Source organism: Alexandromys fortis, unplaced genomic scaffold (assembly GCF_014885135.2).
Source record: "Alexandromys fortis isolate MF-2015 unplaced genomic scaffold, M_Fortis_MF-2015_v1.1 scaffold_7, whole genome shotgun sequence".
NCBI lineage: Eukaryota > Metazoa > Chordata > Mammalia > Rodentia > Cricetidae > Alexandromys > Alexandromys fortis.
This window is the reverse complement of record NW_026067920.1, coordinates 23,195,730-23,210,996: the sequence shown is the minus strand read 5'-3', so window position 1 is coordinate 23,210,996 and position 15,267 is coordinate 23,195,730. Positions and strand designations below refer to the sequence as shown.

Genomic DNA, 15,267 nt, shown 5'->3' with positions numbered 1-15,267 from the left:
GTGTTTAACGTGGCTGTCACTTTTGGCAGTGACTTAGCAAAGGTTTCTGGGGATCACCACTTCTTTTTCACATATACATTATTCTTCCATTTTCAACCCTCAGCAGTGAGAAGTAGTTAAGTTGGCCGAAGAGCCAACACAAGCAAAAGCAAGCTGCTGTGACTCTCATGGCCACTGTGTCAGGCTCGCCGAGGGGCTCTGAAGCTTACAGCGGCCGGACTCCATCCCACGCGAGGGCTGCTGCTTCAGTAGAGTAGGAAGGGCTGATCTGATGAGGTAGCAAGTGTTGACTAGCAGGAAGGAGCCAATCTCAGGAAGATTTGGGGGGCAAAACTCATAGATACAGGTACAGCCAAGCTGAGAAGTTAGCCTTGGTAAGGAATCTGAATTTTATTCAGAGTCTAATTGGAAACCATCAGAAAGCTTCACACAGGGAATGCTGTAATAGGATCATTTAATTTCATTGTAGAGAATGGATTGAGTCAAGACAGAAGTTAGGGTGCTGAGATTCAGAGGGGAGGGAGGGCAAGTGGTCCACTACTTTCAATTGTTTCTTTGCATATTAAACACATTCTCATCTCCTTTTCCTCTAGGCTGTCATTTGATAGGATGTTTTAGTTGCTTTCCTGTTGCTGTGACAACACGCCACAACCAGGGCATCTTAAACAGAGTTTACTGGAGCTCCCAGCTTTGGAGGGTTAGAGTCCCTGACCATCATGGCTGTGGAGCATGGCCGCAGGCCAGCAGGCATGGCTCCAGGGCAGTAGCGGAAAGCTCACATCCTATAACAAAGTAGGAAGCAGAGAGATCTGACTAGGAATGGCAGGGCTTTGGAATTCTCAGAGCCCAGCCCTGTGACACACCTCCTGCAACAAGGCCACACCTAATCCTTCCTGACAGTTCCACCAACTAGGGAACTAAGCATTCAAATATAGCCCAGGTGGTGGCAGTGCACACCTTTAATCCCAGCTCTGGGGAGGCAGAGGCAAACGGGTCTCTGTGCATTCTAAGCCAGCCTGGTCCAGGACAGAAAAAAAAAAAAAAAAAACCCGAAACAAACAAAATTCAAATATATAAGGTTGTGGGAGTCATTTCCATTCAAACCACCAGAGGACCTCAAGGTCAAAAATAAAATACTAAAGAACTTTATCCTTCTTGCTAACAAGATGTAGATGTTCATAAAAGATGCATCCAATATTCTACTTTAAAAAAAGAAGCCAGGCGGTGGTGGTGCACCCCTTTAATCCCAGCATTCGGGAGGCAAAGGCAGGCGGATCTCTGTGAGTTCGAGGCCAGCCTGGTCTACAAGAGCTAGTTCCAGGACAGGAAAAAAAAAAAACAAAACAAAACAACAACAACAAAAAAAAAAAACTATGGAGAAATCCTGTGTCGAAAAATAAAAAAAAAAAAAAGAAAGAAAATGAATTGCATGGATTTCTGAAATTTCCATCTTTGCTTAGGATAATTCCCTTTTAAAATTTTATTGTAGTACCTTCTAAAATTTGTTGATAGGCCCAAGAATAACCAATTAAAATTAATTGATACTGGGGCAGGAGTGGGGAATAAAGCTGAGAGGCCATTACAGAGGCTTCTACAGGGCTGGAGAGATGGCTCAGAGGTCAGGAGAACTTGCTGCTCTCTCAGAAGACCCAGTTTCAGGTTCTCAGTGGCTCATAACTGTCGGTAGCTCTGGTTCCAAGCAATCCGACAATCTCCTCTCTCTCTACAGACACCAGGCATGCATGTGGTACACAGGTGCACATGCAGGCAAAACACCTTTACACATAACGTAAGACTTTTCTTTTTAAAAAGCTTTTACCACGTATCATGTTGGGCATATGTCACAGAAGGTAGAGGCTATTTTAATGAAGCATTGAGAAAGCAAGAGTTGGGGCTGTGCCTGCAATGTTGATGAGTTGTCTTAGATGTTGACTGGTTGCTTTCTTCTGGGATTGAACTCGGGTTGTTAGGCTTGGAGGCAGGCACCTTCACCCACTGAACCATCTCACAAGGTCTCATGCCCCCTCCCCCCTTTTCACATATATTATTACACATTTTTTTTTTGAGTTGCCTCATCCAACTTTTATTCAACTGGGAACATTTGGCAGTCTGACCTGCAGAAGGGATACCAAGGCAAAAGGGTAGGTGGGAGACACAGAGGAATTCAGGGAGAGGTGAGGAAGGGGGCAGAAGGGCAGGGCAGGGTGTGTGCACAGGTGGATTCTGGGGAGGTGATCTCTGGCCTGACGTGGTGGCTGCAGGAGCATCGAGGAAGGACTACAGGTCTTTGAGACATTTCGGTCCTTCCTGTTATAAGGCGGCTGCTAGGAGGTCTCAGGATCCTGCCGAGTCAGGGCAGCTTTGCTGGCGGCTAACAGTCTCTGAACCTTGCTTCTGTGTCCACGTAGCCATCACCTCTCTTCTGGGAGTGAACCAGCTTCCCTGCTACTGTTACTTCAAAGACCCCGGAGACCTGGGAGTCCCCTTGTCACAAATGTCCAGGCATCCGGGGGACTCATGGTCTAGCTTCTCCTTGAGCTGGAGATACTCGGGCTTGTAGCCTCAAGGTCCACAATACACAACTTGAATGGCCAGCACCGTTGCTCCAGATCACATCCCCGCACAGCCCGAGGACCCCACCCACGAGCAACCTATTGTTACACTTAAGCAGAAAGATTTAGAAGGGGAAATGAAGATAGATGGATGTCTGGAACTTATTGACCCTGTGAGAGCAGGATTTTGGCACTGCTGAAGTCCATGGCCTCTGGTCTGCAGCATGTCAGTAGCCCTGGTGTTGGGCTCTTTCAGATGGCTGTTTGCCAGGCTGATGGGGTACATGAGAGAAAGCCGGAAGCCAAGCCCGGAGGGTTCTTGGACACAACTTTTGGATTTAAGTCTCTTGCTAAGCGTGGGGTATCATTGTATCATACCCAGTCATGTGGAAACTGCTTGTATTCATCTGGTTTTTTTGCACTGGCTGGTTGCTGTGGGTATCATTCCATGTGCACCACTGGAATGCTGCCAAGTAAACATAGTCCTCAGGTCTGTGCTCACACTTTTTTTTTTTTTTTCCGAGACAGGTTTCTCTGTAGCTTTTGGAGCCTGTCCTGAAACTAGCTCTTGTAGATCAGGCTGGCCTCGAACTCACAGAGATCCGCTGCTTCTGCCTCCCGAGTGCTGGGATTAAAGGCGTGCCCCCCCCCCCCATCTGTGCTCATTTTTAAACTTTGCTTTTTAAAACCTGTGATAAAGTTTATCTAGCATATAATTAGCATATTTTAAGATTACAGTCTAGTGATAGCAGATAATTCATAATGTCACTGATCATCAACAGTATCTATAGCTACAAAAATTTCATGAACCCAAACACCAATTCAGAATCTATTAGACAGTAATGCTGGATTCTTGCTAGCCCTGCTGACTTCTATTACAATTTCAGTCTGTATGTATTTGTCTATTCTAGCTGCCTCAGATAAATAGAATCATGCAAGATTTATCATCTGTGTGTGATTTCTCTAGAGTCACAGAAATTATGGAATGAATCTCTCTCTCATGTATGTATGTATGTATGTATGTATATGTATGTATGTATGTATGTGTAGCATTGTATTGACTTAGCTTCTTTAAAACAGGATGTAGGTAAACATGTTACCTTAAGTCTTATGTTTAGATTCCGGGCCATTTATGACTCCTGTATTTGGCCACTATATTTTATTAACTTAAAGTGTGTGTGTGTGTGTGTGTGTGTGTGTGTGTGTGTGTGTAAGCCGAAGGGGCTAACATTGTTGTTATTCCTTGGGCTCTATACACATACATATATATGGAATTTCTTGGGATGACTTACAGGCTGCAGTCTGACTAATCCAACAGTGGCTACCTGTGAATGGAAAGTCCCAGAATGTTCTGTCCGCAAGGCTGGTGTCTCAGCTGGTCTTCTGTATATGCTGGAGTCCCGAAGAAGTAGGCTCCAGTGAGGGAAAGGATGTGCAGACAAAGCGAGGGCAAGCTGGTGGATAAAGGATGGACCTTCCTTTGTCCATTGTCCTTACATGGGCTTCCAGCAGCAGGTGTGGCCCAGATTAAAGGTGTGCCTTCCTGTCTTAAGATCTGGACTAAAGGCGAGTTGTCTTCCTGTCTCAAGATCCTGATCTCAGGTGTACCTTCCATTTCTGGATTGTATTCCATTCCAGATACAGTCAAACTGAGAACCAAGAATAGCCACCACACTGTCTTATTACTGGGGATAGTATTTTTCTGGGTTTAGCTCTGTTTTAGCATGCACAGAATTTAATTCCTTTTTCAGATTGGTGTTACATTGCTTGTTTATCTGTCTATTGAGGGATATGGGTTATTTCCACTTTTTGGCAACTGTGAATAATGAACATAGTAATTCAGCACCCATTAAATAACAAATTTAGCCAGGCGGTGGTAGAATATGTGTTTAATCCCAGTGCTCAGGAGGCAGAGGCAGGCACATTAATGTGAGTTTGAACTCAGTCTAGAGTTCCAGGACAACCAGGACCTCATAGACAAACCCTGTCTTAGAAAAACAAACAAACAAACAAAAAACCCAGAACCAAAAAAGAAAAAATCATATCTGAGTATGCACCTTTAATTTGCTTGGTATATACTTAGGAATAGACTTTGGATCATGTAACAGTTTTATTTTAACTTTGAGGAACTGCCAAACTGTTTTCCACAGCTGACTGTACAATGTTACGTTTTCTCTCACAGTGCAGGAGCGTTCCAATTCCTGTGTTTCCTCGCAAACACTCATTTTGTATCTAGTCTTGGTGGCTAACACCTAGTCAGTATTCAGAAGGCGGAGGCAAGAGAATCACCCAGGAGTGTGATGGCAGCCTAGGCTATAGTGAATTCCAGCAGTTTGGGCTGAAAATGAGACCATGTCTCAACAAAAACAGGCCCCACAAAATTTACACACTTGGTCTGCAGGGATTCAGCGGTTAAGATCGCTTGGTGCTCATGAGAGCAGAGTGCGGTTCATAAGTGTCTGTTACTCCATTTCTAAGGAGTCTGTGTCCTCTGCTGGCCTATGGAGACACACATACACTTGCTTTCTCTTTGTCTCTCAGGATAAATCATTTGAAAAATCTGTTTTCTGGGCTTCTTTATTTTTATTTTTTAAAAATTTTGGGTATGTTTGTATGTGTGTGCGTGTTTGCCAGCACCATTATGGAGGTCGGAGGACAACCTTTGGGAGTCAGTTCTCTACTTCCACCATGTGGGTCCTGGGTGATGAGCTCAGGTTGTCAGGTTTGGTGGCATGTGCCCTTACCACTGAGCAATCCTGCCAGCCCCTTTTTGTTTTGTTTGTTTTTGTTTTTAATATTTGCCATCCTGATGTTTGTAGTGGTACCTCTCTGGAGTTTTACTTAAAGATTAATGGAGAGTCTGTTCAAGTCTGTGACTTTATTTAAAGAAATCTGGTTGTTGTTGAGTTGTATGAGTTCTTTCTGTGTTTTGAATGTTATCTAGAGAGGCTGTTGTGTTGTTGCACAGTGGAAGATGGGAGGGCAGACGGGAGCATGTGTGCTTGTGTGGCAGAAGAGTAAAAACAAACCTTTGTTTTCACAGACTGCTTAATGGGAAATGTCCGTAGGAGAATGTTCAGTGTGGGGAAAACAAAGATGTAGAATTGTATGCATGTGATATAATCCAAGTTTAAATTTCTATGTTAACAAAAGGCACACAACATGGGCCTGGAGAGATGGCTCAGTCGTTAAGAGCAGTGACTTTCTTCCAGAGGACCTGGGTTTGACTTCTAGGACCCACATGGCCACTTGCAACCGTCTGTACTCTGTAACTCCAGTTCCAGGGGAGCTAACACCCTATTCTGGCCTCTTCAGGTATGCATGCACATGGTGCATAGACATACATTTAGGCAAATATCCATACATGTAAAATAAAAATAAATAATAAGATCTAATAAGAAGACCCATAACCTAAAACCACCAATGCTATGTTACCACATTCAAAATCATGTTCAAGCATCATAATTCAGATTTTACAAATGGATGTGTGCTTAAGTAGGAAGACAGCATCACCAGCAAAGAAAATACATGAAAGAGGCACTTTAGAATTTGTGGCTTAGCGGGTTGAATGCTTGCCTAGCATGCGTGAAGCCCTGGGTTTGGTCCTTAGCACCATATAAACTGGCCATGGGTACACAGGCCTGTACTTGAGAGATGGAGACAGGAGAGTCAGAAGCTCACCCTTGACGGCATGATGAGTGTAGGTCAGGCTGGGAGGGGGTGGGGGCGGGGAAAGGAGGAGGGGCAGCATGAAAGATATTCATAGTGGTTATGTCTGTGATAGAGATCTAGTTCTTATTCTCTGCACCTTTCAAAGCAATTTCCGCAGTAAAAATTTCTTGTCCGTTTTCCTTACTAAAAACGTAACTAAAACCTTAAAAACAGCAGTGCAGCTGAGCACAGGTGCCGCAGGACAGGTGTCAGGTCTCTGGAGCTGCAGCTATGGGCAATCGTGAGCTGCCTGTCGTGGGTGCTGGGGTTGAACTCAGAACATGCACCACCGAACCCTTTGTTCCTTCCCTACAATGTTTGTTTATTGTGTATGTATAATGGTGGGTGACAGTGGTACGCGTGTGTCACAGTGTGCGCTCATGGCAAGGTCAGAGCACAAATTCAGGGGTCAGTCCTCTTTTTCCACCATGTGGGTCCTGGGATCCATCTCAGGTCACCAGACTTGGCAGCACGTCCCTTTGTCTGCTGAGCCATCTTTCTGGTCTGTGATGAACTTTGTACTACTGCATTTGAGCTTACATCTGTTGGTGGCACTATTTTAATTTCCTTGTGTTCAGCTAGAAGTGAAGCTAGACCTAAGATCTTTCTCAACTAAATAAAATGCCTACAAGATTGGCAGAGTGTTAATTATAACCCTAAGGAATTTTTTTATAACATGATTATAATCTGGGGATAAATATACTATGCACATGCACTTTGCTGTATTTGTTATGATTCATGACAGTACTGGAGATTAATTAACCCCACACCTCCCCAATACTAGGTTAGTTCTCGACCAATGATTGATAGTCCCAGCCCCTGCCATTCACACAGTCCTACCCCACGGAAACTAAACAGACTTCTTGTGTTGGTTCAGCCAGGAAGAACGTCTGGGCATTTTATGAAATCTTCTGAAGATTTTGCTTCCCGGGAGCCTGTGTGACGTTCCCCTTCCTGTGTGGGCTGCTTAAGAGAGCTCTTTGTTTATAAGCTCCTGTGTTCATGTTACTTTACATGATCAGTGCAAACAGACTGTGTGTTACCCCCAAATTACCTAAGGCCACCACACCAACATGTATTGCTTCTGTGAACTTCCTACTGTGCTCATGTCTCCTAGCCCTGAGTGTGCCTGACTTAACCTTCCTAGCCCATTGTGGCTGACACGCCCTTCTCCATCTAGTTTATTTCCCTAGCCATCTCTTTTGAGTGTATTTTACATTGAGTGTACAGAGAAGACTCAGAATATGCCTGTGCTAGATTGCTGTGTAATTAAGGGTTGACAGTGTGTATGAATCTTATTAATTTGTTCAGAGTAAGGGCATATATCTGCTCTTCAAAGCCTCTAGTGTGTCTGTGTTGAAATAGAGAATTCTTTACTTCAGTGAAACCCAATGTCCTCCTCTCTACTTCCCAAACTGCTCTTTGAAACTTTTCCTAAACTTTAAAATTAGGTTTATTTATTCATTGGAGGTAAGGTGTGACATGACTTGCATATGAAGGTCAGAGGGCAGCTTGCTAGAGTCAGTTTTCTGTTTCCTCCTTGTGGGCTTCCGGGATGGAATTCAGGTCACCAGTCTTGTTGGCACTTGCCTTTTCTGACTGAGTCATCTTGCCGCCATCTTGGCAGTTTTTTGTATTGACTTAGCTTCTTTGAAACAGGATGTAGGTAAACATGTTACCTTAAGTCTTATGTTTAGATTCCGGGCCATTTATGACTCCTGTATTTGGCCACTATATTTTATTAACTTAAAGTGTGTGTGTGTGTGTGTGTGTGTGTGTGTGTGTGTATGCACGCACACGTAAGTAAGCCAAAGGCTAACCTCGGTGTTGTTCCCTGGGTTCTGTACATCTTGTTTTTTCTAGTGTCCTCTCATTGGTCTGCATCTCACCAAGTAAGATAGGCTGTCCATAAAGACCAGGGTCCCCTGCTCTGCTCTGTGCTCTCTAGTGCGGAAATCGCAAGGGTGTTCCCCTGTGTCGGTCATTTTTATGTGGTTTCTTGGGTTTGAACTCAGATTCTGAACTTGCACAGCAAGTACTTTTGCATATGGTCCATGCCTTCAGTCATAAGATAGGAGTTTTACAGGATCAGATACACCTCCCTTCCCTTTGAAAACAAGAATAGCTGGTATAAAGGATACTATGTGCAGACGAACGAGGAACTAAGGTTCCGAGTGACTCCGCTGAGAGGTAACGCTGTAGCCGTGCTTCCTCCTGCTCTCCTCAGTTAATGGACTGGGCCACATGCTTTTGGGAAACCGTTGGATTAATAAGCAAGCTTTGAGAAGGAAAACCAGAAAAAAGCTCCCTTAAACTTATTTTGAACTGTCTGACATAGTGTAGGAGCTGAAGCATTTATTTGGATTGCTGTGCATTGTTCACATGCTAGCTCTTCAGTTAGTGGATATCTTATGTTAGCACATTGTAGAGCACAGAACCCGAGAAGAATGCAATTGCCCGCTTTGTACTGTGTTTGTGATGTAAACTAAAGTTAGGAAATGTATCCAAGAGTCTGAAGAGATGGTGCAACAACAGTTAAGAGCACTGGCCACTCTTCCAGAGGAAATGAAAACTTTTTGAAAATTATGCCTTGGCAATGCTGAAGCATGCACGGGCAGCCCGTATATGGAGGTTTTGTTGAACTTGTCCTTATTGGGTTCCCTGGTCTAAGTTGATGAGGACAACTGACCAGGTCTCTTCCTCAAGAGAGCACCAGATATCATTACAGGTGGTTGTGAGTCACCATGTGGTTGCTGGGAATTGAACTCAGGACCTCTGGAATAGCAGCCAGTGCTGTTAACTGCTGAGCCATCTCTCCAGCCCTGCTCTTCTAGAGGACTGGGTTAATTCCCTGAACCCACATGGCAGCTCCCAGATATCTCTAACTCAGGTTCCAGGGGACCCAGCACAGGCTCTGTCATGGCTCTTCTGTAAATAACCCAAGCCTGTTACTGAGGGCATCTCACCTTTCGGTTCTTTGGTTCCCCCAGTCAAGCATGCGGGTGTTGAAATAAGAGCGGTGGGGCTGCGTCCCCAGCACCCCAGCCACCTGCTAGCTTATGCCCGAAATAACAACACACAAACTGTATTCATTTAAGAACTGCTTGGCCCATTTCTATTTAGCCTTTTCTAGGCTAATTCTCGCACCTGGACTAGCCCATTTCTAATAATCTGTGTAAGCACCCCAAGGTGCGCTTACCGGGAAGATTCTAACCTATGTCCATGTTGGGTTGGAGCTTCATCGCGTGTGCCTCAGAGAGCAGAGCTATCGGGAGAGCGGAGCATGGCGTCTCTGCTCCAGAGAGCAGAGCTGTCTAGTCTCTACGGAAGCAGAGCAGAGTCTGACCTCACTTCCTCTTCCTCCCAGAATTCCATTCTTTTTACTCCTCCCACCTATGCTTTAACCTATCAGGGCCAGCCAAGCAGTTTCTTTATTGCTCAATGACCTTTCTCCATCATGTGGGGAGTATGTGCCTTACGGCAAACACTTGTGTTCAATTGCGTGTAGGCCCAAACCAGTCCAGCACAAATCTCTGTACCTGGACAGAGTGGAATAGGCAATTCAGATTTACACTAATTGTGTCATTTTGTATGTTGATACATTAAAAAAGGTGGCCCTGTCATCTAAAACTCTGCCTTGTTTGCAGTGTACCCCCACTTACCTCAGTACGTGTTAGCAACAGTGACCTGTGGAGGATGAGGAGTCTCAGTTCTCTACCTGCCATGTACACCATGTAACTCTCCAGATAGGATGCTTTCTTAGTTAGCATGAGGGCCAGGGACTTCTCTCTGCATCAGCACTGGTAAATAGGGAATCTTTTCAAGTTCTGTTAGCTGTACAAATTAAACTTAATTGCTGTGATTGGGTAGTGGAGTGGAACTTTGATAGTGTTGCATCATAAGTTGTATGATATTTAGTACCATACTTAAATTCTGCCTTGTATACGTTATTTTATTGTCACTACAGCAGTATTGTGGGAAAGGTAGGCACTAGAATTTTTTAATAAATGAGGATTAAGATATTACTTGAGCAATGAGTAATTTTTTGCTTACGCTAGAGGGAAACATGATTCAGCGCACTGTCTTTTTGTGAAGGTCAATTTATCATAAATTTTTGTGTTACAACTTCAAGGTAAACTTTGGGGTACAAAAGCTAATTTAGTAGGTGAATTGTGTTTGGTAGTGAGAAGGAAGTGGAGGGAGATGGGAGAGACGGTTCAGCATTGAGAACACTTGCCATCCTTGCACAGACCCCCATTCAGCTCCAGCACCCAGGCTAGCAGGTGCTCACAACCACCTGTAACTCTGGCCAGCTCCAGGGGCTCTCGTGTGTACCTGTACACACCTGTGCATACTCAAGCGTGAACGCAGACATGTAAATAAAAATCAAAAGTAATCTTTTTTTTTTTTTTTAAAGCGGAGTGGATGTAAGTGGCAGATGCCTCCTTGTCTTATATGAGTTAAACTTGACATTGATTCTAATTTTTCCTGATGCTCTTTGAAGATATGGTGTATTATCGCTCATTGTATATGGTTTTATGTGCAGACTGTCAATAATCTCCACTTATCTTTTGAATTTAAAGTTTATTTGTAAAGTACTTCTAAGTTTGAGATTTATTCTATTTGTCACATGGGATTAATAAACTCAGTTTTCTGGATGTTGATGTTTAAATCCTGGAAAGTCTGTGCTAAGAGTTTTTAGAATAATATTTTATTTTTATGAGCTATGTGTGAAATGGTGATGTATAATGTTTTGCTCTTGTGGTGTGGACAGGAAATTTATGCTGTGCTTTGCATTTGAGTCCATTTGCTTCTGCATATAAATTGGAATTTGCCTGTTTGTCTGCCTCAGATGCCCATCAGCATCGTACGCTCTTCACCATTTGCATTTCAAGAATAAACTTACTTTTGTCAGCTGTGTTCCAGAGTGCTGGGCTTTGGTGGGGCGTCTCCTCGCTGTTCTGTCGCTGTGAAGAGGCACCATGACCATAGCAACTCTTATAAAGAAAGCATTTACTTGGGACTGGTTTACAGTTTCAAAGGTTTAGTCCATTGTCATCATGGCCTGGAGGACGGTGACACAGGTAGACATAGTGCTGGAGAGGTAGCTGAGAGCTTTACATCCAGAACCACAGGCAGCAGAAGAGAGAAGCCCTGGGCCTGAGTGAGTTCTAGGACAGCCAGAGCTGTTACAGAGAAACCCTGTCTTGAAATAAGTAAACAAAAAACTAAACCAAAACAAAACAAAACAAAAATCCTCAGTAAGTATGTAATCTGACAAAATAGAACCTGTCAACTCTACAAATGTAAAGAATGCAAAGAAAACTATTTTTTATTATACAGAAATAAGAGGCCATAGAGACAGTTCCATGATCAGGAGTGGTTACTGCTCTTACAGAGGACTCAGATTCGGTTCCCGCCCCATGGCAGTCAACCACAGCTGCCTGTTAACTCAGCTTCGGGGACTCCAGACCCTCTCCTGGACTCCATGGACATTACAGTCACACACACGCATCAAACACATAAACACACGCGGACATATAATTAAAGTTTAAAAAAAGAGACCTGGAATTTTATCCACAGAGTATAAACAGCTTCATTTAAAATAAACTGCAACTATGAATAAAAGAGGTTCCAAGGTGAACCCTATCATATGTTAGGGATTGGCGGCTAAGTGAATTACCGTGTCATCTGGAGCAAGAGCAAAGTTTCGATGACCCCACAGCTCCTGAGGGAGTCCCCTTCTCTAAGGAGGGCCACTTGGATACTTCCTCGGGTAGAAAGGAGTAGCACGGGCCTACAGGCCTCTTTAAAGCTGCAGGAGTTGCTTAGACTTCTCTGAATATTACCTTTGTTCAGTCACGAGCTATGCAGTTTAAACAAATACAAGATAGGGATGGGTGCCTTAAAGAAACTCATTGCTTCATGCTGTAAAAATATCATCGAAGGTTATCTTCCTGGCTCATGTCCCAAAGGACATCCATGAAATCCCAATCTAAACATTGTGACAAAAACATGATAAAATGGCCGCTTCCACGGCTTCCATAGCTAAGGCTTTCGTAGTTAATGATGGAATACAAGCTGTAGCCCGCATGTATTACTGCACTTGGCGGCAGTCACTAAAGCACTCCTAGGCACTGCACAGTAGGGTGGCAATTTACAATTCTTACCTTAAATTTCTGTCTAACCCATTTGTTTCCAAAGTTAAATACAGACGCCTGTCTTCAAATAAATCTTCTATTGGAAGGCAGCTTATGAGCTGTTCTAATTAAATGGGGAACGGGAGGGCAAGGGAGATCAGCCAAGCCTCTTATGGTGGTCTGAATATGAATGGCCTCCATTCAAGGTCTGTAAAGAATTGTGTTGGAATTTGGATGGGGTTTGCAATATTCATTATAATGAATCTGTAGTTTGCTTTTGGTTGGACAGTCATTTTTACTATATTAATTCTACAAATCCATGAACATGGGAGATCTTTCTATCTTCTGATATCTTCTTAACTTCTTTCTTCAAAGATTTGAAGCTTTTGTTGTACAAGTCTTTCACTTGCTTGGTTAGGGTTACTGTAATAGTTTAGATAAAGCGCTGCACAGTTCCCTGCAGTGGTGGCAGTGGGCCACGAGGGGCAGCCGGCTCCCACAAGAAGTGGTGGCGGGTGAGAGACAGAGACAGATAGGCACGCCATGCAGAGTGAGTTTGGATATAGTTTATTCAGTAAAAGGGAAGTGGGGGGGGAGAAGGGGAGAGAGGGAGAGGGAGGAGCGGGGAGAGGAGAAGAGAAAGAAAGAGAAACAGGGGTGGAGTAGAGAGAAGCTATCTCTTTGGAGAAGGAAGAAGCAGAAGGAAGATCACCTTGCCTGGGAGGAAAGAGGGGACTGGGCAGGCTTGTCTCTTAAAGGGACAGGACAGACCATTACAGTTACCCCAACATATTTTATATTGTTTATGGCTATTGTGAAGAGTGCTGTTTCCCCGATTTCTTTCTCAGTGTGTTTGTAATTTGTGTATAGGAGAGCTACTGAATTTTTTTGCTTGTGTTTTCAAGTCAAGGTTTCTCTTTGTAACACTAGTTGTCCTAAAACTCACTCTATAGACCAGGCTGGCCTCAAACTCAGAGATTCTTCTGCCTCTGCCTCCTGAGTGCTGGGATTAAAGGTGTTCATCACCACACTGAGTTTTCTTTTTAAAAGATTTATTTATTTAGTGTACATGTTGTGTTCTGCCTGCATGTATGCCTGCGTGCCATAAGAGGGCACCAGATCTCATTACAGATGGTTGTGAGCCACCATGTGGTTCCTTGGAATTGATCTCAGGACCTCCGGAAGAACAGTTAATGCTCTTAACCTCTGAGCTACCCCTCCAGCCCCCTTACTGAGTTTTTAAATGCATGTTGTATGCTAGTACTGGGATGATAGTGACCCTGGCTGAAAACAGACCATTGACCTAGGTTAACTGATAGGCTATCAGAAGCCCTCCCTCCAGAGGTATTCATAGGAAGTGGAAACACTCATTTCTAAGGCCAAGCATTTCTCCAAACCTATTTTTCTGAAAAGAGCGTCAAGGATCCTCTGGTTTTGGAGTAAGACACGAATGTGCAGCCTTCCATCTACTTAGTGTTCATTGCTCCTCTCAAAGGTGCCAAGCTTCGTCACCATGCTGCACTTGGCCTGTGAGTCAGAGCCTTTGGAAATGGCCACCAAGCTGGTGACAGTGGAGGTGGCTTTGGACGAAGAGAATCGTTTATATTTTGGCCAGATAGAGATTAAGAACTGCAGTTACTATTCACTGAAGAAAGCGCTCTACTTTCTTATGCCAAGATCTAGGGGGGCCTCTTTTAAATGGTTTGCAGATTGGCTCTGCATCTCATTCTGTTTGTTCGCTGTCCTCTCCCTGCCACCCTCTCACCTTGAGACAGGGTTTCTCTGTGGAGCCCAGGTGTCCTCTCTCCATATAGACCAGGCTGGCCTCAGACCCACAGAAATCTGCCTGCCTGTGCTTGCTGAGTGTTGGGATTAAAGGCACGTGCCACCTACCAGGATTTCCCTTTATTTCTTTATATTTTAACTTTTATAACTGAATATGTTTGGAATAATTTTTAATGTCATTAGGAAGAATTTTTAAATGTTTTGTGTTCATAATTAGTAATACCCCATATGTTTGCTCTGTCTTCATGTCAAATTTGAATTAACTTGATTTTTACTTTTGGAAGGTAAGAATAACTAAATTTACCAGCCAGAGGTTTGGCCACTGTGGCAGAAGACAGACTCGACTGTAGTTTTCTCTTTCTTGCCCAGATGCAAACTGTTCAAATTCAGAATAAGGTAAGGTTTGAAGTACAGCAAACTTGAAATAAAGGCGGAAACAGGTATAAGAGAATGAGGGAGTGCTAATATTCTTCCTGTGAATGGCTTGAGAAATGTAACCAGTTCCTTCCATCCTTCCTGTGCCAAACACCTCTCAGCTATGGAGACCTTTTCTTGATTAGTCTCTTTGTTAGTCCCCTTATACTATGCACGGCAAACATAAAGTACAGGTATTACTTGTTGTATAGCTTACTCAAAAATCTGGGAGTTAAATACTTTCAGAAACCTAATTTTCTCTTTACTTAATGTGGAAATAATGAGATAATAAACTTACAGAGAAAGTTTATTTGTGGCTTCCAGTTGTAGAGGCTTGGGCCTATAATCAGCCAGCACAGCACATCATTGTGGGGGTGTACGAGAGGGGGAGGGAGAGAGGAAGAGACTGAGGTCTCTCTATCTTTCAAGGACAAATACCAGTGACCCAAAGATTTCTGGTTATATACTAGAGATTCCACAGCCCAGTAGCACCAACCAAGGAACACCAAAACACAAGCAAACTCCAGCACCGTGGTTCTCAGCCTCCTAAAGCTGTGACCCTTTAATACAGATCCTCATGCTGCGGTGACCTCAACCATGAACTTATTTCACTGCTACTTCATAACTGTACTTTTGCTACTATTATGAATCATAATGTAAATATC

At 43.6% G+C, this 15,267-nt stretch overlaps 2 protein-coding genes across 2 annotated transcripts in view; one reads left to right on the top strand and one right to left on the bottom strand.

Annotated features, from left to right (window-relative positions):
• Commd1 (copper metabolism domain containing 1) overlaps window positions 1-15,267 on the top strand; it is a 108,579-nt gene that overhangs the window by 47,823 nt on the left and 45,489 nt on the right. The gene's annotated exons all lie outside the window — the stretch shown is intronic.
• Window positions 1,405-2,759, bottom strand: Selenow (selenoprotein W). The gene is given in 4 exon segments (XM_050141063.1): window positions 1,405-2,383; window positions 2,386-2,472; window positions 2,475-2,603; window positions 2,723-2,759. Coding segments are annotated over 4 exon segments (312 nt in total). The 3' UTR covers window positions 1,405-2,324.